At 39.4% G+C, this 24,194-nt stretch overlaps 1 protein-coding gene across 33 annotated transcripts in view; it reads left to right on the top strand.

Annotated features, from left to right (window-relative positions):
- The window catches only part of EPB41L2 (erythrocyte membrane protein band 4.1 like 2), a 220,619-nt gene that overhangs the window by 99,838 nt on the left and 96,587 nt on the right, over window positions 1-24,194 (top strand). For all 33 annotated transcript variants that reach the window (XR_009263298.1, XR_009263297.1, XM_058735273.1 and 30 more), the window contains 2 exons: window positions 473-954; window positions 2,072-2,278. Coding sequence is in view for 31 of the 33 variants with exons in the window: in XM_058735273.1 (XP_058591256.1) it covers window positions 487-954; window positions 2,072-2,278 (675 nt within the window). In the remaining 2 variants the exon portion in view is untranslated. The remainder of the gene's footprint in view (window positions 1-472; window positions 955-2,071; window positions 2,279-24,194) is intronic.

Raw genomic sequence — 24,194 nt, 5'->3', positions numbered from 1 at the left:
CTTTAAAATACCCATCATTTTGGTTTCACTGTGTGAAATTGCAGTGAAATTTGTCTCCATACTTACTAACAGTATCAGTAACATTATTGTGTGCTAGAATAAGGCATACAAAGTATAGAGAAAAGAAATTTTCCTTAAAAAATGGTGGGGTTTTTTGGGGTAAGTTTTTTATGGCTAGATGAAACTTAATAAAAGTAATCACCTAAGCTCTTCATGATTTTAAGTTCTATCAGTACAGAATCAGTTAATTCCATTGTGATGCTACCTTTGGTTCTTTGATTCTGATAGAGAATTCTAAGAGTAGCAATCTCCATTTTTCTCTTGTGCTTATGAACTGTCTTTCCCTACACATTTTCTCTCTATCATCTCTTTGCCATTTCCCTTCCCACTCTTCTGTACCGTGTTCCTTCCCTCCAAACTAAAACCGAGAGAGTTTGTAAAATAACATTTTGTGGTTTTGTTTTGTTTACAGCATAAGCTGTAACCATGACCACTGAAGTAGGCTCCACTTCTGAAGTGAAGAAAGAACCTGAACAATTAGGAGCAGACACAGATACAACCAAGGAGAAAACGAAAGAAGTAGCAGAAAATCAGCAGAATCAGTCCTCCGATCCAGAGGAGGAAAAAGGTTCCCAGTCATCTCCTACAGCTGAAAGCCAAAGTAGTCCACACCGCCAGAAGAGAGAGAAGGATCCATCGGAGAGCAGGGGAATTTCTCGATTCATACCCCCATGGCTTAAGAAACAAAAGTCCTATACCTTAGTAGTGGCCAAAGATGGAGGAGATAAAAAAGAGCCTACCCAAGCTGTTGCCGAGGAGATTTTAGATAAAGAATCTCTTCCTGAAGGAGAGAGGCAGGCCAAGGGTGATGCCGAAGAAACCACTCAGAGGAAACAACAGGAGATTAAAGTTGATGTCAAGGAAGAGAAACCAGTGAGCGGTCCTGCGGCACAGGTATGTTTGAGAAGTGTTTGGGAATTAAAGGTTCATGTTCTTTTTTTTTTTTTCCAAATACATTTATTTTCGAGGGGGGTGGGAGGAGAGAATCCCAAGCAGGCTCCACACTGTCAGTGCAGAGCCCAATGTGGGGCAAACTCACAAACTGGGAGATCATGACCCGAGCTAAAGTTGGACATTTAACTGACTGAGCCACCCAGGCGCGCCTAAAGCTTGATGTTCTAGTCACGTGACAAAAAGGATTTCTTTTGAGTCATTTCGAGATTTTTTTTCTATGCAGATACTACTTGGGCTTATTGTATCTGGAATATGGGTCTTGGAGTGGTCTGCTACAGCCTTCTTGTTACTTCTTTTTTAAAACTTGCCCAAATAATAAGGCAAAAAAGTTGACTCTATATGCAAACTATAAAAAAAAAAAATCCATGTCTCTTCCTGTTTAGGTTAAACAAATACTTAGAATCCAACGACCTCTCCTTTAAAAAAAAATTTTTTTTTTTTTGATCTTTATTTTTGAGAGACAGAGTGCGAGCAGGGGAGGAACAGAGAGAGAGGGAGACATAGAATCCGAAGCAGGCTCCAGGCTCTGAGCTGTCAGCACAGAGCCCGACATGGGGCTCGAACTCACGAACTGTGAGATCATGACCTGAGCTGAAGTAGGACGCTTAACCGACTGAGCCACCCGGGCGCCTCCACCTGTCCTTTTTAAATAGTGTGGATTTTTTACCTCTTTGATTTGATGTGTGGGAGTGTTCAGTAAGTAGGAAGAAATAGATTTGTATGTGTGAACGTTTTGGTTGCCTGATGAACCTAGGCTTTGCCATACTACGCTATTATAATTTTATTATTTGAGATGGTATTTTAAGTTTTAATTGCCAGGATGTAGTTTCTTCTACTCATTTAATGCTGATGTTACCAAACTGGCAAAATGAGAAAATGGAGGAAGGGGGAGGGAGATATGGGGAATATCTTTTCTAGCAAAATTTTGAAGTCTTTTAACATTGTAAGTTGACAGTGTTTATAACAATCACAATTCCTACTGAAGATTTTCCTTCTAATACTTTGTCTTCTGCAAATTGGTTAACTTTAGTATGAACTTAAATTTTTTTGTCAACAGCCTGCTGATGAAGTAAGTAAGGAGAGAGAAGAGAAGGCTAAGGAAATACAGGAAGACAAATCAGAAGAAGCAAAAAGGGAGACCAAGGAAGTGCAGACCAATGAGCTAAAGTCAGAGAAGGCTTCTCAGAAAGCCACCAAGAAGGCCAAAACTGTCCAGTGTAAAGTGACCCTCCTAGATGGCACCGAGTACAGCTGTGACCTGGAGGTGAGATGGGGTGCTGGTTGGATAGCTGTCTTGGTGTGTAGGGTGAACACAGAAGGCACAGGTTGCCCTCACTTGTGGGCTGGCACAGTGTATATATTTTTGTGTCCCTATAAGCTAGTTTGTCAGTTGTGCTTTAAAAAACAAGAACAGGAGAGGGTCATTTCCATGACAAACAATATTTCCTGACCCTAAGTGGCGGGGTGGGGTGGGGTGGGGAGGGTGCGGAATCAGGGCCAATGTTCTGCTAGTTTGTACTAGTCATATGCATTGGCTGGTGTTTGTTTAGGATGGGTATTAAATAGTTTGAATATTACCTTTTTCTGTAAGAGTTTCACTTGAGAAACCAGCTAGGTTGGTATTTCAGAGTCCTGTTAATTTCAGAACTTTGCCCCTAAGTTTTTTTTATCCTGAGTCTAACGACTTAAGATTGAGCTCATTTATTCAGTTTCATTTAATTAAAAAACACTCATGATTTGTAAAGCATATAATTTATTAGCATGGATGTGACCAAAACCAATATAATTAAAACAAAAAAAATTTTTTCACGTTTATTTTAGAGAGAGAGAGAGATAGAGACAGAGTATGAATGGGGCAGAGGCAGAGAGAGGGAAACAGAATTCGAAGCAGGCTCCAGGCTCAGAGCTGTCAGCACAGAGCCTGACAAGGGCCTCGAACTCACAAACTGTGAGATCATGACCTGAGCCGAAGTAGGATGCTTAACCTACTGATCCACCCAGGTGCTCCACCAATATAATTTTTTTAAAGCATCTAGTACCTTATAATTCCGTTAGAGCTTGTTACTTTTCATAGCTAAGTTACTTTATTTACAAGAACATGTGCCAATAGCTGATACGTACTGAACAACTGTGTCAAAAGCTTCGAGTGGACTATTTCACAAAACACTTGTAAGAATCTATATGAGGTAGGTATTATTATGGGTGTTCCCATTGTTACAGTGGGGAATGGAAGGCTTGGAGAGTTTAAGTAACTTGCTCAAAGTTTCATGCTAATTAGTGGGTGAGCCAGAATTCCAGACCTGGCAGTTTGATTCTGGACATTGTGAACCTGACCACCAAACTACCCTGTTTGATTTGTTACACGTGGACAAAGCAGTAAGTGGAACCCATTTTGTTCATTTAAAATATGGTCTCTATAGAATAGTCTTTGCTTTGGTCTTCTCACTTATTAAATATTAAAATTTTTCCTAATTCTTCACATTCTTACTAAAAATAGAAGTTACACTTTAACTATAATGGAAGGATTCAGCTTGGTGAAATAGACCTATCTAGTTGAACAGTATTTTATTATATATTCAAACCTGTATTAGAATACGAGGTACGGGGGGTGCAAAGATGAATGATTCATGGTCCTTTATTTTACTTCATCTGTTTTACTCATTTTAGTTATAATTGTTTAGATATTTCATTTATTTCAAGAACAGGAGTGGCAAAAGAGAATTAAAAATCCTTACAGCTTTGAGAGAGAGCTGGGAGGGTTAGAGGGAGACAAACTGTGTGTCTCAGGTAGGGTGGGTACAGTAAAAAAGATAATACAATGATGCTGTGAACTTGACTCATTTACGTTTGACCCCATGCTCCTTGTTTCTCCCATGTGTGCTAGAATTTAGGGAGTCTAAAATTTGAGAACCAACTTGATAACTTGTTATGTGACTTTGAACCATTTATTGAAGCTCTCTGGGCCAGACTGAGGTCCGGAAGCTGGCTTCATCTATGGAATATAAGATTGCTTAGGTAATTCAGAAGGTCCTTGCTATCTCTGAAGCTCTTTATATGACCAAACGTCAGGGTTAACCAATGTGCTTTATGGTTTAAATCTATTTCTGTTCTCTATCTTTTAAAGTCACCATGTATGTAAAAATCTACCAAAATCTAGAAAAGAATTGACAGCTGTATATTCCCCATAAAAATGTTACTCAGATGTTCCTATTATGCCATGCGTTTCAGATTTTTTTTAAGAACCAAAACCTTGCTGAAGTCTCGTTCGCATCTCTCTTGCTCAGTACATCTCATTTTACCGCGTGTAAATCTACTTTGTTCACTTTCAGCTGCTGTGTAGTTTTCTTTGGATGACTAAGCCAGTCTATCCGTTCCTGTGCTGAGGCTCAATTTCTTTACGTAGTATAACAGCCATTGCTTCAGTGATCACAATCCTACACCTTGCCTTGTTTCATTGTGCGAGAGTTTCTTCAGGAGAGACCATAGTGGAATTGCTCTGTTGGTCGATTGCAGTTTGCTTCCTCTGTTTTCCCAGATCCTGCCAAAGTGATCTCCAAAGTGGCTGTGCCAATTTAAATTCTAGCCAGGGGGTGCCTGGGTGGCTCAGTTGGTTAAGCGTCCGACTTCGGCTCAGATCATGATCTTGCGGTCTGTGAGTTTGAGCCCCGCGTTGGGCTCTGTGCTGACAGCTCAGAGCCTGGAGCCTGTTTCGGATTCTGTGTCTCCCTCTCTTCTCTGACCCTCCCCCGTTCATGCCCTGTCTCTCTCTGTCTCAAAAATAAATAAACGTTAAAAAGAAATAAAAATAAATTCCAGCTAGTAAGCCCTGAATTGAATTTTTCCACATTGTCTCTACTTGTTCGTGATGATTTGACATTCATTTCATATTTTTTAATCTAGGGTTTTTGCATATAATATATTTTATTTCCTTTTATCAGCTTTGTGAAATTTTATTAACCAGGTTACATACCAGCCTCATAAAGTTGCTTCCCTTTTAACATTCTCTGGAAAAGTTTAGATAAATTAGGCGTTATCTGTTCTTGGGAGATCTGGTAAAACTTGCCTTTAAAACTGTGTCTTGGCCTGGTGAAAAGAGTAGGGTTGGAGAGTGGGTTTGTTTTTTTGTTCTTTTGTTTTGTTTTTTGAATCACTGATTCAGTTTCCTTATACTAACAGCTTGTTTCTGTTTTTTCTTGAGTTAGTTGTAGTAATTCATACTTTCAGAGGCAACTCTCCATGTCATCTAATTTGACAAATCTATTGGCATGACGTTTGTCATAGTATTCTCGTCGTGTGCACTTGATTTTTCATTCCGTTTTCGTTTCTACAGTTACTTGCCTTTTCTCCCCACCTCATTCTTCCTATAGAGCTAACCATTTTAATTTTTTTTCAAAGAAACAACTTGGTTTTGTTGTTTCTATGTTACTTTTTTTGTAACATTTTTCCCCTTTTGCTCTTTAGTTTTTCTTTTGTGATTACCCTGTTTTTCTTCTGATTTCTTGAGTTGAGTATCAAATAAATATATGCTTTCGTGGCTCTAGATTTCCCTTCAAGTATTTCTTGTTGAGTCCACAAGTTTTGAGTATAGGGCTTTTCATTGCCGTTCAGTTCTTAATATTTTTGTGTCCTTTTAAATGGGTCATTTTTGACCACTGAAACTTTTATAAGTGTGTTTTTGAATTTCCAGAGCATGTGTGTGTTGTGAATATATGTGTGCATGTCTTGTGGGATCTGTTACATTTGTTAAGACTTATTTTGCAAGCTAATCTATAGTCAGTTTTCATAATAGTTCTTTTTGAGTTTGGAAAAGTATATTGTCTCCTTGTTGGCACAAGTGTTCAGATCTGTCCTTTGGATCAGTTTTATTAGTTATGTGGCTCATATTATTTATGTCTCTGTTAATTGTTTAACTGCTTCGTTTATCAACTAATATGAGGGGTGTGTTGAGATCTCTCCCTGTAATTGTTGATTTGATAATTTCTCTTCGTATTTCTGTAAGTTTATGCTTTATAAAATTTGAGGCTAGATTATTATATGGCAGCATGTGCAAAATTATATATTCTTGGAATTTTGTTCCCCTTTTTACCATCATACAGTACCTTAAAATTTATTTTGACATTAATATTACTGTACTGGCTTTATTTTGGTTAGGATTTGCCTGGACTATCTTTTCTCATTTCTTTGTTTTTAGACATTGTGTTTTGTTTTTTGTTTTGTTTTTTGAGGAGGTGTTTTTTAATCCCATTTGCGAATTCTGTCTTTTAACTGGTGAGTTTATGCTAGCTGTTTTGTATGATCTGTGTGGTCATATCCTGTCATCTAATTTTGGGTTGTCTGGTATTTTTCTTTGTTTCTTGATGCTCTTTTAGGAATGATATTTAAGTGTTTTATAGACACACGTAATGAAGTCTAGTATTAATCACTGTGCCTGCCCCCTTTATTCCCATCTGTTTAGCACTCATTTGTTGTCAGATCTCATTTTGGAATGGTACAAAATAACATTCTTATCTGTATGGCTATTCCCTCTTCTGGGACTTTGCTACTCATGGGGAATGAAGTCCTGTTGCTTGAAGCAGAGTTGAGAAAGAATGCAAAGTTAAATGCAGCAAAGTTTGCGATTACCAAAGTTTAATACACTTTGACTTCAATTGGTTGCAAAAGCATAGGAGTCTTTTATTTTTATGACTATATTAATGTACAGATAGATTGGCTTTTCAGTTAATAAGTGATTACTTCGTATATCATTAAAAATGAACTTTTGAGGACAATAAATTTGAAATGTGTAGCATATATGTGTTGAACAAACTCTTTTCTCCTTTCAAGTACAAAGCAGAATGCAATCAGAGGAGGCTATTGTGATGTGATCCCATAGCAGGTTTTAATGTACCAGCAGATCACTAGAATTCTGTCTAGGCAGTGACTTCTATTTGACCACAGGCTGCAATTCACCATTTTCGTAATAGCTCTTATAACCACGTAAATGTTATAGGTTGTATTACCTATCTTGGCTAACTGTCTATTCAGTTGTTCTTCCCATTTCGGTTCTCTGGTTGCTTGCCTAGTGTCATTAGTATGGGTCTGATACTCATCAGACCTGCTGTTATTTCCTCTTTGGGAGCAGAGCCCAGAGGACAGCCGTCACATGATTTGAGTGCTCTCATGTTTCCCGTTCCAGCATTGACCTTAGACAGATTGGGTGATGTGCTGATGCTGCTTATCTGGAGTTGTGTAGCTCTGTACCGGAAATCGGTGTCTAAGGACTACTTGGGGAAGTGTGTTGTGGGAAACCATAGCTATTCACGTACTTGCAAGCACTCAAGGAAGATAAATACAATGTGGGAAATAAATACTTTCACTTTATTTAGTTTGGGAGATTAGATTTGTTTCCATCTGTTGACTGTCATTAAAGATGATGTCTGTCATGACTTTTTAGATGCCCCTTGTTTTTGTTTTGTATGTCCATGTGTCTAATTTTCAACTTGAACTTTAGATGATAGCATTCCCACTGAAGAGAGCCTCAATGTCTTCGCTTTAGGGCACCAGCAACAGTAGAAGGAAGCATGACCTTTTCAGGGCTCTGGAGAAGTTGGAATGACCTAGCTTATAGAGACCTTACAGGGTAAGATGATGTTCTAGAAGGCGTTCACATGCCAGGATGAGAAGATTAAAACTGATCTGTAGAGCAAAATGAGCTGGCAGAGGTTGTAAAGTCATTGGGATATAGGACCTAGCAAGAATGCTATTTAGATTTCAGAACATAGTAGGTAGCTGTGTGGCTGCAATAGTTTAGGGGGAACTTTTTATTCACTATAGTTTTAAAGAGGCACATCAGTGGTTTTTATAGAAATGATTTCATCAGTGTGATTAGAGCACTGGGAAAGGTTTCCCGTTTGTGCCTGTCGGTACCTTTAGTCAAAAAAAGCACCCCTTTTAAGCCATTTCATACAAATGTTACTGTATTACCCGAATAATTTTTCTTAAAGATAATTCTTGGAGATATTGTTTGTTTGATGTCCTAACATGAACTGTTCCTCAGATTACTTCCTTAAAATAGATAGAAAGATCTCCATATGTCCATCTCTGTCCCTGTATTCCTTGTTCTGTTCATTTTATGGCCTCTTGTTTCCACATTTTTTCCTCCTGTGTGCCATCCGGGACCATTCTTTCTTGAACCTCAGGAATTAAATGAATAGATGCTCAGGGAGCCAAGGCAACACCGTTTGCAAAAACTAATTATTGTCTTTGGAGTCTGCATTCTTTTGGGGAAAGTGAATATATATTGTTAATAAGCGGATAAAAATGCCTCACACATAATATTTGTGAGCATAAATATTGGATAAGAGGGAAGTTTTAGAGAATGATTGTAGTTAACTGAAAAAAAAATAATATAGAAGTGGCTTGACTTTAATTAATGTTATTTTTGGCTTATGTAACAATAGGCTTATTGCTAAATCATGCATTAATTTTGACCCAAGGCCTAGTCTGTCTGTGTGCATTTGTTCCAAATCTTTGTGTGAGGTATTTTTTCATTGTATTTAGTGAAAATTACACTTTCATTTTATAGTAATAATTATAAAATTTTACTATCAATTGGTAATAAAGGATCTCAAGTATTTTTTTGAAAACTTGGAGGATTATATTTTTTAATAAAACACTATAGTTTCTATTCTTCGGTACGTCTATTTTTATCTTATTGGGATATTTAATGGTATGTGACAAGCTCCTTTGGTACCAGAATTTGAATGGGAAGAATTTTAGGGAGTCTCCTGGACTGTGCATGATTGTTGCAGAGAATCAGCTATATGACTCATGTGACAATTGCCATTCGTCATTTATACTCCATGTGTGAAAACACCGGGGCTCTCTCCTCTAAGAAAAAAATACAGTAAGGTTTAGTTGAAGTTGTGGATATAAAGTCAAGAGACCTATGTTTCCTTTTCTTTTGACTCTGGATGTCTTGGGGCAGTCACTTCCTCTTTTTTCTTCTGTTCTCAGATAGCAAAGTAAGAATGAAAATACTTGCTTCCTCTGTTTCTCTGATTGAGCTAGTTTTACTACAGCTGATAAGTCTGTACGTATTTTTTTAAGTCTGAAAATAAATGTGAGAGTCCCTGCAAGACTTTGGGAGCAAGAGTGAATGTGCATTCTGGGTTAGAGTTGCTCACATTTTCCTCTGGCATCTGAAAGTTGTTCCCACGTGTTGATTTAGTCTGAGAATCGAGGGCATTGTTTCTGCCCACACACAAATGCCAGTACCATTTTTTCCTTAGTGCTATGAATAAGGCGATCAGAATGTAGGCTCTTTTCGTCAACGTTCTGATGATAGAAGTATTTATCAGAAAGTAGAATGTGTCAAGGTCGTCTTGTCTTTTGTAGAGTACTGGTCTCAGAAATCCAATTTGATTATCATTGCTTTTGAGTGTTTTTTATTTATTTTCTTGACTGCTTGTTCTGCTTTCACTCTTCAAGGTGGTTCTTTCAGACCTCTAGCACTGACCCTTCACTAGGTTTATTAGTTTAAAAACAACAACAACAACAACAACAAAAACGTTTATTTTTGGGGGGAGGAGGGCATATAGGTGGGGTGGAGGGGGAGAGAATCCCAAGCAGACTTCATGTGGTCAGCGTGGAGCCCAATGTGGGGCTTGATCCCAAGAACCATGAGATCATGCATGACCTGAGCCAAAATCACAAGCTGGATTCTCAACCCACTGAGTTACCCAGGGTACCCCATTAAATAGTTTTAACCATCTGCATGTCTCTGGAGGATCTAGAAGTTGTGGCCTTACATACGCTCCCATTAAAGTGTTAGATTTAAATATGGATTAGGAACTCAGAACTGTTTATTTTTAATTTATTTTTAATTTTTTTTTTTTTTTAATGTTTATATTTGAGAGAGACAGAGTGTGAGTGAGGGAAGGGCAGAGAGAGGGAGACACAGAATCCAAAGCAGGCTCCAGGGTCTGAGCTGTCAGCACAGAACCCAACGTGGGGGCTCAAACCTACAAGCTGTGAGATTGTGACCTGATGAGCTGAAGGCAGACGCTTAACCGGTTGACTGAGCCACCCCGGCGCCCCAGGAGCTGGGAACTATTTAATTGGCACATACTATGTACAACATAAAATCCTAACAACATGGGTCCAGGTGAAGGTCTCTGTCTGTCCAATTATACCTTTAGTTTAAAAAAGGAGTTAATTAAGTTGATAATTCTGTTCAGTAACTTGTATCTACTAAGTGGGAAGAGTGTGAGTGGTTAGTTTGGTTCAACTTGAAGACAGCAGGGATTCACAGGAGCAGGGCAGAACATGGCCTTTTCAAGTCACTTGTTAGCCGGGCGTTCAGGACTCTCTTAAGGAATGACTTAAGACTGTCTTTTGATCGCTATCTGCTGGATTTTTGAAGTTTTTCCTCTGCCAGCCTAATTGTTCTTCCATTTAGGCACATCCTAAATTATCTTCTCTTCCTTCAAGTTTCTTATCAGACCATCTCTGCATTTTGATTTCTTCCCTAGCCACACCATTCCTCCCCATTGTTTAATGTCCAGCTCACATTCAGCTTTTAGAATGTTTTCTTTCTTCCTCTGAACTTGTTTGCACCATTAATTTGGCAATTAATCATGCACTCGGCCTTCTGAAAGAATTACTTGTATTGTGTTGAAAAAGTGCTAAACTCCTGTATTGTTGTTTGATTTTTCTCCTATTGTTTCTTCACCTGGAGAAAGGTGTTGGTTCCTTGAGAAAAGGGACTTTCTTTCTCCCCATAGGGCCTTAACACAAGACTTTGTGCCCTACTCATAGAAAGTAATTGTTGGTTTATTTTTCTCTACTTTCTTGTGTATGTATAAAATTTTCGTCCTTATCTAAGCTAAATGATTGCATTTGCTTATTTCTGTTCCTAATTCTCTCCACCCTCTCCAATTAAAAAAGAAAGATTTGCATGTATACGTAAATATGTGTATTTCCCCACCCCTTATTGCTACTTCTGTCTACCACCACCCTGCTATCTGTCTATTTTAATATGAAATTTATTGTCAAATTGGTTTCCGTACAACACCCAGTACTCATCCCAACAGGTGCTCTCCTCAATGCCCATCACCCACTCCCCACCCGACCCGCACCCCATCAGCCCTCAGTTTATTCTCAGTATTTAAGAGTCTCTTATGGTTTGCCTCCTTCCCTCTCTGTAACTTTTTTTTTAAACTTTTTTTTTTCCACCCTGCTTTTTAAATACTTAGAAACAGCAGGCTAAGTTCTTGTAGAAGCGCTTCAAGGGCTTAACTGAATGAAAACAATGAAATTCCTACAAAAGGCAGTCAAACTGCTAGGCAGGAGCCCCTAGACATGGGTATGATGTGGTCCTGGCCCTTTAGGAGCTCAGGGCCCTGTAGGGGAAAGTGGATTCCCAGGGCATAAGACTGGGCTGTTGCTTGGTGGCTGAGTGTAGGCTGGGCTGGAAGAGAATATAATTAATACCTTATTCCCTGTCTCTTTTCAATAGCGCTCCTCCTGAGCACATTAAAAAAGGATATGATTTTCATTTCTAGGCGGTCAAGAATGCTACCACATGCTTTATCCTTTTTGTGATCCTCATTTTTGGTTTCAAAATCTGGGGCTTGCCCTTGCGTCAGTGGTATTTTGAAAGCATTAAATGTGACACTTAAATGTAACTTGTCACTGTGAGTAAGCATCTTGACATAATTTTGAGGGCAGCATCCATCTCTTCCTGGCCCTTTCTCACACATGCTGCCAGGCAAGCTCACTCCTTGATAATCGACTGCTTCATACCATTTAATAAGTTTTCACTCTAGCCTGGAGGGTGGTGGCAGAACAGGCACTGGGTCTTTGAATATTTTTCTGTTTTGAGTGAAAATTATTTGAAGGTTGAGGAAGGTTAGAAATGGCACGAAGCTCATCATCAGAGTAAGGTTTGTACTTGAAAATCGGTTCAGCTGCATTTTTCTCATGCACCAGAATATACGTAGGCATTAAAAAATTTTAGCTCCTTGACAGAATTCATCAGATGAAGAGACATAATCTTATTTCTCTCAGCCAATAAAAAACTCCATAAAATATCTCTTGTTAAACACACAATTCAGAAAACCTCTTGTTCTTGTTACTGTTTTATTTTTTAGTCGCCGCTCTCCCTTCTGAAGAAATTAAAGATAATGTAACTGATAGTTTTATTTCTCTACTGTAGAAATTTTGCTAAATATTCTCCTCCCTGATCCTATCTCCCTGTTCCCCTTCTCCACAAGATTGGTGATGTGTGCAGGAGCCTGAAGGGGGCCCGGGTTTGAGAATCCTTCCTTCCCTGTGTATGTTCATTTCACAAATGTTGGGGCCACTCATTTCATCCTGTCCCTCCCACAGCAGGATTCCTATTCTGTGGCCCAGTAAAAACAGAATTTATCATTAGTATTTTTTAGATTAAAAAAGTTTTTTAACGTTTATTTTTGAGACTGAGAGAGAGCATGAATGGGGGAGGTTCAGAGAGAGGAGGAGATACAGAATCTGAAACAGGCTCCAGGCTCTGAGCTGTCAGCACAGAGCCCAACGCGGGGCTCCAACCCACAGACCACGAGATCATGACCTGAGCCGAAGCTGGTCGCTTACCCGACCGAGCCACCCAGGCTCCCCTTGTGAATATTTAAAGTACTGTAATATAGTATGCTAGCATATGGATCTTAAAAGGGATTGAATGCAATAGAACATAATAAAATCTGATGTACAGAAAGCACTGGATTAACCCAGAAAAAAATTTCTTCAAGGTAGCTGGATGATGCAGGCATTGATATAGGATCTGTCAGATTGCTGTTTTCATACTTTGTTTTGTTATGTTCTGCAACAGTCACACATGGGCTCTGATAGAAAAGTTATGAGGAATATTACTTTTAACTTTTTTTTTTTTTTTTTTTAAACTCTTATAGCACCTTCAGACAAAAGCTTCATTCTGCCTGTTAACTGCATCTCATACCTGTGTGTCCTGTGTGGAGTATGCCATTTTAACCCGTCCGAGTCTGATTTTTGTTCATCCCCTGGTCATTTATGTAGAGAGGAAAATTAATCTGGGCCTTAGGATGTTATATTTATTGATTTCTTTTCATACTTCTGGTAACAGCAGTTTAAAGTGAATCAAGTGAGAATGCTAAGCTGTTCTGTACCACAGAAAGCCTGTATGAATCAAATGTCAAAATTCATTCTAAGCAAATACTTTGCAGAGAATGTGCTAGCCTGCACAAGTTGATGCTTCTGGTTTTCGAAATAAGTCTTAATGGAAATGGTACTTAGCAATATTCAAAAGAAGATACTTTAAAAAAAATTCGGTTCGCTCATCTGGCTAGAAGTCTGATACCAGCCTCTCTAACCGTTTTAGTCACTTTTAAAGAGATTATACTTTTTTCATCCATTTATGCCAGGTTCCACTCTTCACAGTGAATAATAGAAAACGTTAGACAAAAGGAAGTTATATTTTCATTTCTTAGGTATTATTTACTTTTTTAAACTTTAAAAAAAAATTTTGTTTTGAGAGAGTAGATGGATGTGTGCACTCTCAAGCAGGGGAGAGGCAGAGAGAGAGAGAGAGAGAGGGAGAGAGAGAATCCCAAGCAGGCTCCGCACCATCAGCACAGACCCCCACGTGGGGCTTGATTCCACCAACTGCGAGATCATGACCTGAACCAAAATCAAGAGCCAGACACTTAACTGATGGAGTCACCCAGGCACCCCTCTTAGGAATTATTTTAATGACTGGGTTGCTGAGGTCCCTTAGTGATGGTATGTAATTTTTGAGAAAAATAGGAAGTTTAAGAAAGTCATATTTGCATAGTCTTTTACAAATTTGGTTTCAAAACTGTATTCATTTAAATATAGCTTGTGTGTTCAGAAATAATTCTTGTCCTCAAATATCGATTTGGTTCCTGCTCTTGCTGGGAAGATAAAAAGAAAACTATTTTATTTTTCCTGTACAACTGCTTATAAATTTTACTTTCCAGGACAAACTTCACATATGAAGCAAGAGTAGGATATGAATGTCATTGATGAAGTACCGTTTATGGGTTAGAGACCACGGAAGTACCACGTTCTCATAGGCTGGAATTGTCAGCTCTTCACTGGGAGAAAGGGGCTCCTGGATTTAAGTGTCTGTTTAGGAAAACTCAGCAATACCTGGCCCATTACATTTTCTATTTAAAAACGGTTAAATAGGAATATCCAAGCAGAAAATAAGGGGTTACGAAAAAAAGATTTGCATGCCTCCTTCCTCCTTGGTCAAGGATAGCATGATAACATGGAAACCTTTGTTAGGAGCAAGCCCCGTTGCTAGGTTTGACCCAGGCTTTTCTCGGCAGAGTGGAGGTAGCTCAAAGGAAATGAAAAGATGGAGACGCTATTTACTTAAAATATGTTATGTTGGTTTTGGTAATTAATAGGTTTAATTCATTTCTTATTCCTTTGATATGGGTCATTATCTCTTTGTATAAAGTGTGTGATTTTGTCCACTGCACATTTCTCGACCAAGCCTTGGTGATAGATACCCTGGAGGAATAGTCCCATCTCTTATGACTCGTTTGTCGGAGCCCATGCTCCTCGCTTGTCGGAGCAGAGGGCAAAGGCTGTGTTCCCGTGTTCAGGCTGGGTTTCAGACTCCTTTCCAGTAGTAAGGATCTGTTCTGGATGTAGTGATTAGGACAAGTGTCCAGAGTTAACATTTCCATAAAGTTTGTTTTGTTTTTGAGTGAGAGTGAGCAGGGGAGGTGCAGAGGGAGAAGGAGAGAGAGAATCTCAAGTAGGCTCCATGCTCAGTGCAGGCTCCTGACGTGGGGCTCGATCCTATGACCCTGGGCTCATGACCTGAGCCGAAATCAAGAGTTGGACACTCAACCTACTGAACTGCTCAGGTGCCTCATTTTTATAAAGCTTTTTAATTTATAGAATATTATCTCATTTATCCCCACAGAAATTGATGGAGGGAGGGTGGCTGTTAATAGACAAAACTCTACATTGGTACCGTACTTCTCACATTTAAAGTGCACTTCAGCTCAACTTTGTAATGTTTTGAAATCTGGGTGTATCTCACAACATAGGTGAAAAGAAACTCCATTACTGTTTTCCCCCTACCCCACTCTCTTGCTCAGTGTTTCATAACTTTGTAGAGATAATGATAATACTTGAAGTTTGCAGAGTAAGATCACAGTGCTGGTGGAGACCAGTAGGATGCCCAGGGTTTGGTGTGTGTACGGGGGGTGAGGGGATGGGGAGGTTCAGTAGGATAGGACTTGGGAGATCATTGTGCAGAGTCTGGTTATCTGCTTTAGGCACACATTAATTCTTTTTTTTTTTTTTTTTTTAATTTTTCTTTAACATTTATTTTTTTTTGAGAGAGACAGTGCAAACTGGGGAGGGGGAGACACAGAATCTGAAGAGCTGTCAGCCCAGAGCCTGATGCGGGACTCAAACTCACGGACCATGAGATTATGACCTGAGCCGAAGTTGGCCACCTAACTGACTGAGCCACCCAGACATCCCGGCACACATAAATTCTTTATTCACCATGCCCAAGTCAGTCAGGGAGAAGAAAACTGGCCCTTGCTGATCAGTCCTATGAACAGAGTCATTAGAATGCTAGGGAATGATTTATAGGGAGAGATAACTACCAGGAAGAATGAAATGTATATGTTAATTGGTCAACTAATTCCTTTCTTCATAGTTAGGAAGTCCTTGAATGATGCCAGGTGATAATCATAAGGTATCTTTGTGAACATGAAATTCAGAGCAAGGGGTATTACATCAACAGAGTAACTGGTGTCTTCAACCCACTGTGGAGGGTGAATATATCTGCCAAGATCCAGAATAATTGTGCTTTTAGGCCAGGTGCCTTCTTCCAAGTGACACTGATAAATTCTCACTTTTTGTTATTCCCACTGTTCCCCCTCCAAAAAGCCCATTTGGGGCTATAGACTGGGATTAGACAGTCTGTCTGTCTCTCTCTCTCTCTCTCTCTCTCTCTCTCTCTCTCTCTCTCTCTCTGTATTTCCTTAGTGTTTTAGACCTGCATTCCTAGGTCTTCTGCAGTCAGAACATTCATCCTCAGGTGTATTGATTTTACTTAGGTTTTCCAGTAAATGTTATACTGTCTCCAAATTCTGTTAGAAACTGTACCGTGGGCTTCAGTATTTATCATTGGTATATTGTTCACCTCATAGGCTTGGGTGGGAGTTAAAGTTGGGAACAAGAATGATTGACCTGAAACTTATTTGCCAGGTAAAAATATTGTTTCTGTTGGAAAAGATTCTGAATTTCAAGTAGATGTCACATGTCACTTTGCATTTTAGGGAAGAAATAATACAGGACGGCTTGGAGTTGGCCATCTGGGTATTCAAAATACCTAGTGCAGAAGAGGCTTTATAAAGGAAGTTTCCAGTGTATGAACAGGTTATACATTGCCATACAACAGCAAATGAGTTATGTAGAACATATGATTTCCTATTGAGACAGTGCACAGGTGATTAGATTGCCAGGTTGATTGTGAAAGACAGAATTTCTACCTCACTTTAACTCAGGCCAAAACTTAAAATCTTTTCTTTTTCTCAGATTATTTTCCTATTTTTTTGGTACTTTTCTCCCTTAGATTTCCTTGTTCCTACCTCCGTGATGATATTATTCTTTTACAGTGTGATACAAAAACATGTTACATGCTTCCTGCCTACTTTTTCTTCTTCTAGAATCTAAATTCCTAATTCCTCAAATGTAGCAGATTTCTCAGCTAAGTAATGAGAGCGTCCGTGATTTGAGTGAGTGACTTCAGTGTGTGAATGATTGATTACCTGTACTGCCTTCTAAGAGATTATTTGCATTTTAAGAGAAACCTCTTGTCTGTAAAGAATCCTAAGTGGTAAAATTTCACTAATGAAGCCAAGGCACGAGAAAACATTAAGGCAGTTTGTGTCAGTCTAGAAAGCTGGATTTATGGCGTCCTTGGATCAGGTAGACACATTGGTGGTAAGGTAGCCTTTTGGGGAGGCATCAGAGCCGCACTTACCCAAACACTTTCTAACTTCCTTGCTTCTGAATCCCCATGTTTCTCTCTCTCTGATACCTCACAGTTTTTCTCCTTATGTAGTCGAGTTAATTTATGTATCTTTAAAGTCTAAAGTCTTGAAGATTCACCCAGCACCGCCCAACTCCCCCTTCCCCCCCCCCCCCCAAACCCGCCTTTATGGTGAACAAAGACCTTGTTGTCATTTTCCTTTTGGTTTTACTTGAGTTTGTTAGTCACCCACCAGGAATGAAAAAACTTTTACTTGGGAAAAAATGTCAAGCTGAATGGAAACACTGTTGCCTCAGATCAGTGTTTAAAAACTGTGCTATCTCAAAATGAAATGTATTTTTTTTTCTCAGATTGTCCAAAAGTTGCTTGTCATTGAGTTCAAGAATCAGAAATTCAGGTAGTGAGGTATAAGAAAATTATTGTTGCTAAAAAAGAAAACTCGAGGCCTCTCTTTTTGCATCAGATCCCGTTTCCCTCTGTTTTACAGCTGTAATAAAGTAAATATTTAAGATGATTCTGCATTACAACTTATACTTTGGTCCACTGTTTAAAAAAAAAAAAAAAAAAAAAATTTTAAACACTCCTGGCCAGTACAAGTGAGAATAGTTTCATTGGGCCCAGTTTATGATCACATCTACATAAGATCTGTGGTCAAGTGTGTGTCTTGTGTTTTTCCATTTGTTGATCATTTTATTTCAAATGTAGTTTCAAAGATAGTTGTTATTAAAGATTGTCAGATAAATTTTATGTTACCAGACTCTGCGAACCAGTTGTTTTTTAAAGGATTTTTAGTGAAATCTTGAAGAATTAATGTATTTTCCTTTGGGTCCTGGCTTTTGTGTCTCAGCCTTTGAAAGGGAAGAAAGGTGAATGTACAGCATTGCATGGTGCCTGGCCAGACAGAAAGCTAATGGACTTTGGTGTGAGGGCAGATAGTCTTAACTCTGGGAGAGGGGGTCTGTTCCCTGACCTTTGCATTGCCTCATGGTCAGAATCCTTGTTTGCGATTTTTAAAGATACAGGAGCACAGAGGATTTTTAGGGCAGTGGAATTACTCTACAATGGTAGACGCGTGTCATTATACATTGGTCCAAACTGATAGAATGCACGACACCAAGGATGAGCCCTGATGTTAACTATGGACTCGGGTAACTATGACTGTGTCAGTGTAAGTTCATCAGTTGTAACAAATGTACCCGGGGGGGATGCTGACTGTGGGGGAGGCTATGCATTTGTGAGGCTAGAGGGTATATGGGAAATCTCTGTGCCTTCTCAATTTCTGTGAACCTGGAACTGTTGTAAGAAATAAAACTTAATAGAAAAATTTAAAAAGTACAGGTGCCCGCGGGTGTCACCTCTGAAGATCCTGGGTTTGATGCCAGGCACAAGAGTGAAGAACTGCTCTGAGAGGCTGTAACATCCCTTCTGCCAGGCACCTTCTGTGGAACCCCTGCTCCCCAGATACTGGGTGGATTCATAAATGAGCCCCTTGTTGATTTATTAATATGGCTGGCAAGGTATTTTCCTCTAGTGGTAGGAAAGTGAGTGGAGTAGAGACCCTCCATGGAGACTGCAGGAGGTCTAAGTGTCTGGGTCTACTTGACAGCTGTTTCCTCACTCTGGCTCTGATTGTCTGGTTGGGATTTGCTTTGAGCAGCACTCCACGTGTAGCAAGGACTTGATTAACTGCAATTGTTATCTTTTAAAAAGCCTGATTATTTTTTCCTCAGGATCCTTTTTTTTTTTTTTTTTTCCTTGGATTTTGGATGAAAACACTAATATCCCATGCCTTGGATAAATTCCTGACAATGTTTTTTATATTTTATCAGTAACTTAGTGACTTGGAAGGCCCATAATGGAAACCGACACCACTTATATGTGCACAGTGGCTTCGTAATACAAAGAACTTGCTTAGACTCTAGATTTTAGTTAGTACTCTTACAAGTAAGAAAACACCACATGATTTAAAAACAATACACTTTATTTTGCAGTTTTGAATAAACCAATCCCTAATGTCCAAGGATTTATCTTCTTACTGGAGAGTCGGGAGAGAGACCTTGTCCACAGCCAGTGGATTAAAAAAAAAAAAAAAAAAAAAATCAGATGAGTTCCTTTACCACCAAAATCAACGAGAACTCTAAGAATAGAAATGTAGTTGGATTTTGCATATGAGAAATTGCAGGCCAGTTAGCAGCTGTTCACTTAGAACAAATGAAGATTTAGATGATTCTTTCCTGATACGCTACAATACTGTTTCGTTCAACTTTCATTAGGAAAGGAAGATGTTTAAGGGACCACTTTTTATGACATGTATTAGAACTGACAGGGGTGTTTATCATCATTTAGTTAAAGACAAAGCCAAAAATTAAGTACAATCCCTTGTATAAAATTTCTGTGCAGATATTTACATTTCATCAACAAACCAGGTCTGTTTAATAAGCTTCAAGCTCCGTCGCTCTGGGGCTTTTGTGAGGTTTTCTGCATCCCCAGTTGAGGGCTCACTTTGGGATTACCCTGGAGCCAGCATGCTGGTGAGAGGAGTGGGAACTGGTCTCTGGAACAGCCCCTTTCAACAGTGCAGGGCTGCTCTGCACTGTGGAGATAGAAGTCCTCGAGGGTGTGCCCTCTGGTCAGTGACCTGATTCTTGTGTCCTGAAAGCTGATGAAAGCGTCTGGGTTGCCGGAAATTTAAATTACAACCACCTTAGAAATATAGAATGTGATCGTGGATGAAGGATTAAAAATTTAATGTGTTACCTTTTTTAATGTTTATTCATTTTTGAGAGAGAGAGAACAAACATGAGCAGGAGAGGGACAGAGAGAAGGGGGACAGAGCGTCCCAAGCAGGCTCCATGCTGACAGCGAGCCCCGTGTGGGGCTCGAACTCATGAGCTGTGAGATCATGACCTGAGCTGAAGTCGGATGCTCAACCGACTGAGCCACCCAGGGCACTCCTCCCCCGCCCTCCCAACAGTGTGTTATCTTTTAAGACTGAAAATTAAGCATTTATTTGCTTTGGGAGGAAGAAGGGCCATGTCCATAGAGTCAGGTTGGTGGTTGACAGTGTGCTGTGTTCGTTGGTTTGTTTATAACATTAGTAGCAGGATTTTGTTGTTTTTGCTGTGGTCCACAGAGCATAGAAATGAAACCTACTTTTCTGTGTCATTTGTAATCTAAACTTACCTGGTTGCTTATGAGATAAATTGTGTGCCCAGTTAAGAATTCCGAAACATTTCAAGAGTCGGCACACTGGGTTAGAGAAATATTCTGTCCAAATACTGCATTTAGACTTGTATGGACCTAGAAGCATTGTGTTTGTGAAACAGGGTCTTTCGGTGTGTATGAAAGGCACATTCCTCTGTCCTTGAGGAGTTCATTAAGGGGTGCATATGATTTGCATTAAAGGTGAGCCTCTATGCTTCCAGCTTTGCTAGGGTTTCCTTTAAAATTATTGCAGGATTTAGTTACCAGGAGGTATTGTGCAGTCTGTTCTGGTCTCGTGTGTGTTTTTGTTTTAGTAGCATTTTTATTTCTAACACCTAAAACTACATTATTTTATGTTGTTCATGTCCACAACATGCAGAATTGCTCCACAATCAATCCTAACCCCGTGAATCCTGTGTAATGGAAAAGAAATAGAAATCTTGTAATGACCTGACCTGTGAGGTTCCCTCCCCCACCTTCCCTTTTGTAGCCTGGTCTTGAATAGTATATAAGAAAAATTTCTTCTACTTATGGTGATTTATAAGAAACCTACACGCGGGGCGCCTGGGTGGCTTGGTCGGTTAAGCGTCCGACTTCGGCTCAGGTCATGATCTCACAGTCCGTGAGTTCGAGCCCCACGTCAGGCTCTGTGCTGACAGCTCAGAGCCTGGAGCCTGTTTCAGATTCTGTGTCTTCCTCTCTCTCTGACCCTCCCCCGTTCATGCTCTGTCTCTGTCTCAAAAATAAATAAACGTTAAAAAAAAAAATAAAAAAAAAAAAAAGAAACCTACACGCTACATAATCTTGATAATGTATGTTTATTTCTTTGTGGATGTACATATACACAGTTTTCCTGATCACTAATGAAAAAGTTATTCAAACTTTTCAACTACTCAGTAAGAAAGATACATATGTGTGTATCTATACATGTATGTGCATATTTGTACTCACTTTATGTATAGATGTATATATATTTTTTCTATAATATGCATGTCTTTTTGAGTAGTTGGAAAAATGTTTTCAAATTTAATTCTTATTAATCAGGGAAACTTAAAAATCTTTATTATAAATGGCTCATTTATTTCTGGAATTAAATTTTCAACACACACACACACAATAATTGGGTATAGTGTCTTCCTTTTTGTTGTTTTTTAAATTTTTTTTTATGTTTTTATTTTTGAGAGAAAGACAGCATGAGGGGGGAGGGGCAGAGAGAGAGAGAGGGAGACAGAGAATGGGAAGCAGGCTCCGGGCTCTGAGCTGTCAGCACAGAGCCCAGCGCGGGGCTCGAACTCACAAACCGCCAGATCATGACCTGAGCTGAAGTTGGATGCTTAACCGACTGAGCCACTCAGGCACCCCTTTTTGTTGGGGTTTCAGTGAACTTTGGGACAGAGGTGTATTGACAGCTCACCCAGATTGGTAGGAAAAGAACGATCTGGTAAATGATGGCCTCAGACTATATGAGACTCTCTCTTTACTCTTCTGTATGGTTTTCTTTGATTTCCTCCATGGCCTGACAATGTATCTGTTGTTGTGTTTGCTCTTTGCATACCTTTCTTTCCTTGGCCTTTTATATTTGCATAGTGTAGTTTAGAGCTAGTGCAAAATACATGGTTCAAGGGGTGTAATGTATGCATTGCATTGTGCACTTCCCAGCACTCTGTCCTCGGCACACAATAACTACAGTGTGGAGGGGCCTACACGGAGACCGTGATGGTGCTTTATAAAACGCCAGTGGTGTTGGCATCCACTGCAATCTGCCGGGTAAGCAGTTGCACAAATTCCTCTAAGTTGAGAGGCCTCCAGAAATGTCATGTTTTGGCCTCAATAGTGAATGCCACAAATAACAGACAGGCACTGGGGACTTTGCTCAGCTTCTCAGATTCCAGTCTGTCTTTCTTCAGCTGGGTCTGCTGTAGATTGCCTTTCTTTTCTTTTTTTTTTTTTTAATTCAGTCCTTGACTAACATATTTTAAACCCATCTAAAATGTCTTTCCCGCCCCCCCCACCCCCCCTTTTGGAGCTCTCTAATATATTATGTAGTCTTTTAAATAATGGAGAAAAAAAAAATCTGATACCTGGAAGGCAGACCAAAGGACTTTTTTTTTGTTTAATTTTTCAGCCCAGTGATTTTCTATTTCTGGTCTGTGCTGTAAGTGGGGTTAGGGAGAGGCAGACAGGGAAAAAGAGATTGTAAAGCTTGTTGGCATTTAATATAGAAAGTAAGATTTTTTTGGAGTGTGGTTGGCAAGTTTTATGGTTTTAGTGGTTTAATTAACTCGGTGCTAATAGAGTAGCAATCGACACAGTTCGTAGTCTGTAAAGATTCTAGTGGTAGAAGGGATACAAAGCAAAGGCATGCTTTCGCTTAGCAAGAGGAAGTAACGGTGAAACTGATGTCTTTGTGAAGTAATGTAAAGGGTCTATAAAACTCCCCCTGCCTCCTTCTGCATAAAGGTGGGGCATGGCCTGCTCTTAAGAGAAAGAGAGGCAGATTGACTTCTGCTTTTGTCATTTCTCCGGTTCCCAAGAAGTTTTTGGAAATGCTCTAATTACTAACGAAGAGTTTAAGTACAATGTAGAATTGTGAAAATGAAATGTAGGTCTGTGGCTGTTCTTCTCCCAGAATGTAGTTGGCAGTGTGTGTTTGGTTTAGCTCCTTGAATATCTATGGGTGGTAGTCCATGAGCTAGATCCAGGAGATTGCATAAGACTGCTAGCCAGAGGCTTGAATTCTAGACTCCGCTCGGCCAACTTTTTGGCTGGCATCATGGCACGAAGCCATTCCATCCAATGGATATATTTTGACCTACTAGTGAGCTAGTTACTCAATGAAATGCTGCCCTAGAAGATGTTAAAGTAAGACATACTTTTGCTTAAAGAATTCAGTCTCCAAAAGTAATATCAAAAGGAGTAGAATATAAGAATAAGTACCGTAGATGTGTAACAAAGTGCTTGAAGGAGAAAGGTAACTATCGGGAGATTAGATTTTATGGGAAAAGAGAATTTGGAGATTTTTCTAGAGGTAGTGTTTCAACAGTTGGAGATAAATCAGGTTAAGAAAGAAATTTGAGGGGTACCTGGGTGGCTCAGTCGGTTAAGCGTCCGACTTCAGCTCAGGTCATCATCTCACAGTCTGTGAGTTCAAACCCTGCATCGGGCTCTGTGCTGACAGCTCAGAGCCTGGAGCCTGCTTCGGATGCTGTGTCTCCCTCTCTCTCTCTCTCTGCCCCTCCCCTGCTCATGCTCTCTCTCTGTCTCAAAAACATTAATGGAAAAAAAAAAAAAAAGGAAAGAAATTTGAGAGTATGTCTTGGCAAGTCCACGGTCCTCGTTATCTGGGGCAATACCCCCAAAGTGCTATGACAGGTACTTGTACTGGTATTTTAAGTGCACATAGTGAAACAAAATATCTGTGTTTTCTGCTTGGTTAACAAATGTATATTTGTAGTCCTTTCATGAAATAGAATTCAAATTGTTTATAAAAAAGTCAAAACAATGATAATAGGAGGAAGTTGCCTTCCTGGATGATACTGAGTGCTAATGTTTATGGATATCACAAGTAGGAATTGTGTTCTTCAAAAGAAATTCAGGAAATCAGACTGAAAAGTTAAATAGGTTAAACTCTGCAACCTTAGTTTACTCATTTGTGAAATGAGACTGGATGAAATAAGTGTGAAAGCTCTTTAATATTTAAAATCAATTAGTTTTAGGGCAGCTCAGAAAGGTCCTGTGATTTCAGCTGCCTTTGAATGAATCCACATAAAGTGCCAAATATTTTATTAAGCATTTTAAATACACCTCATTTAATTATCACTATTATACAGTAAGTGGTTATATTTGATTTTTATTTAATTTTGTTTTATTTTGGGGAGAGAATGAGGGGGCGAGCCGGGTAGGGGCAGAGCAGAGGGAGAGAGAGAATCTT

This window comes from Neofelis nebulosa, chromosome 6 (assembly GCF_028018385.1).
Source record: "Neofelis nebulosa isolate mNeoNeb1 chromosome 6, mNeoNeb1.pri, whole genome shotgun sequence".
Taxonomy (NCBI): domain Eukaryota; kingdom Metazoa; phylum Chordata; class Mammalia; order Carnivora; family Felidae; genus Neofelis; species Neofelis nebulosa.
The sequence above is the reverse complement of the archived record's forward strand: the minus strand, read 5'-3'. Positions and strand labels throughout refer to the sequence as shown.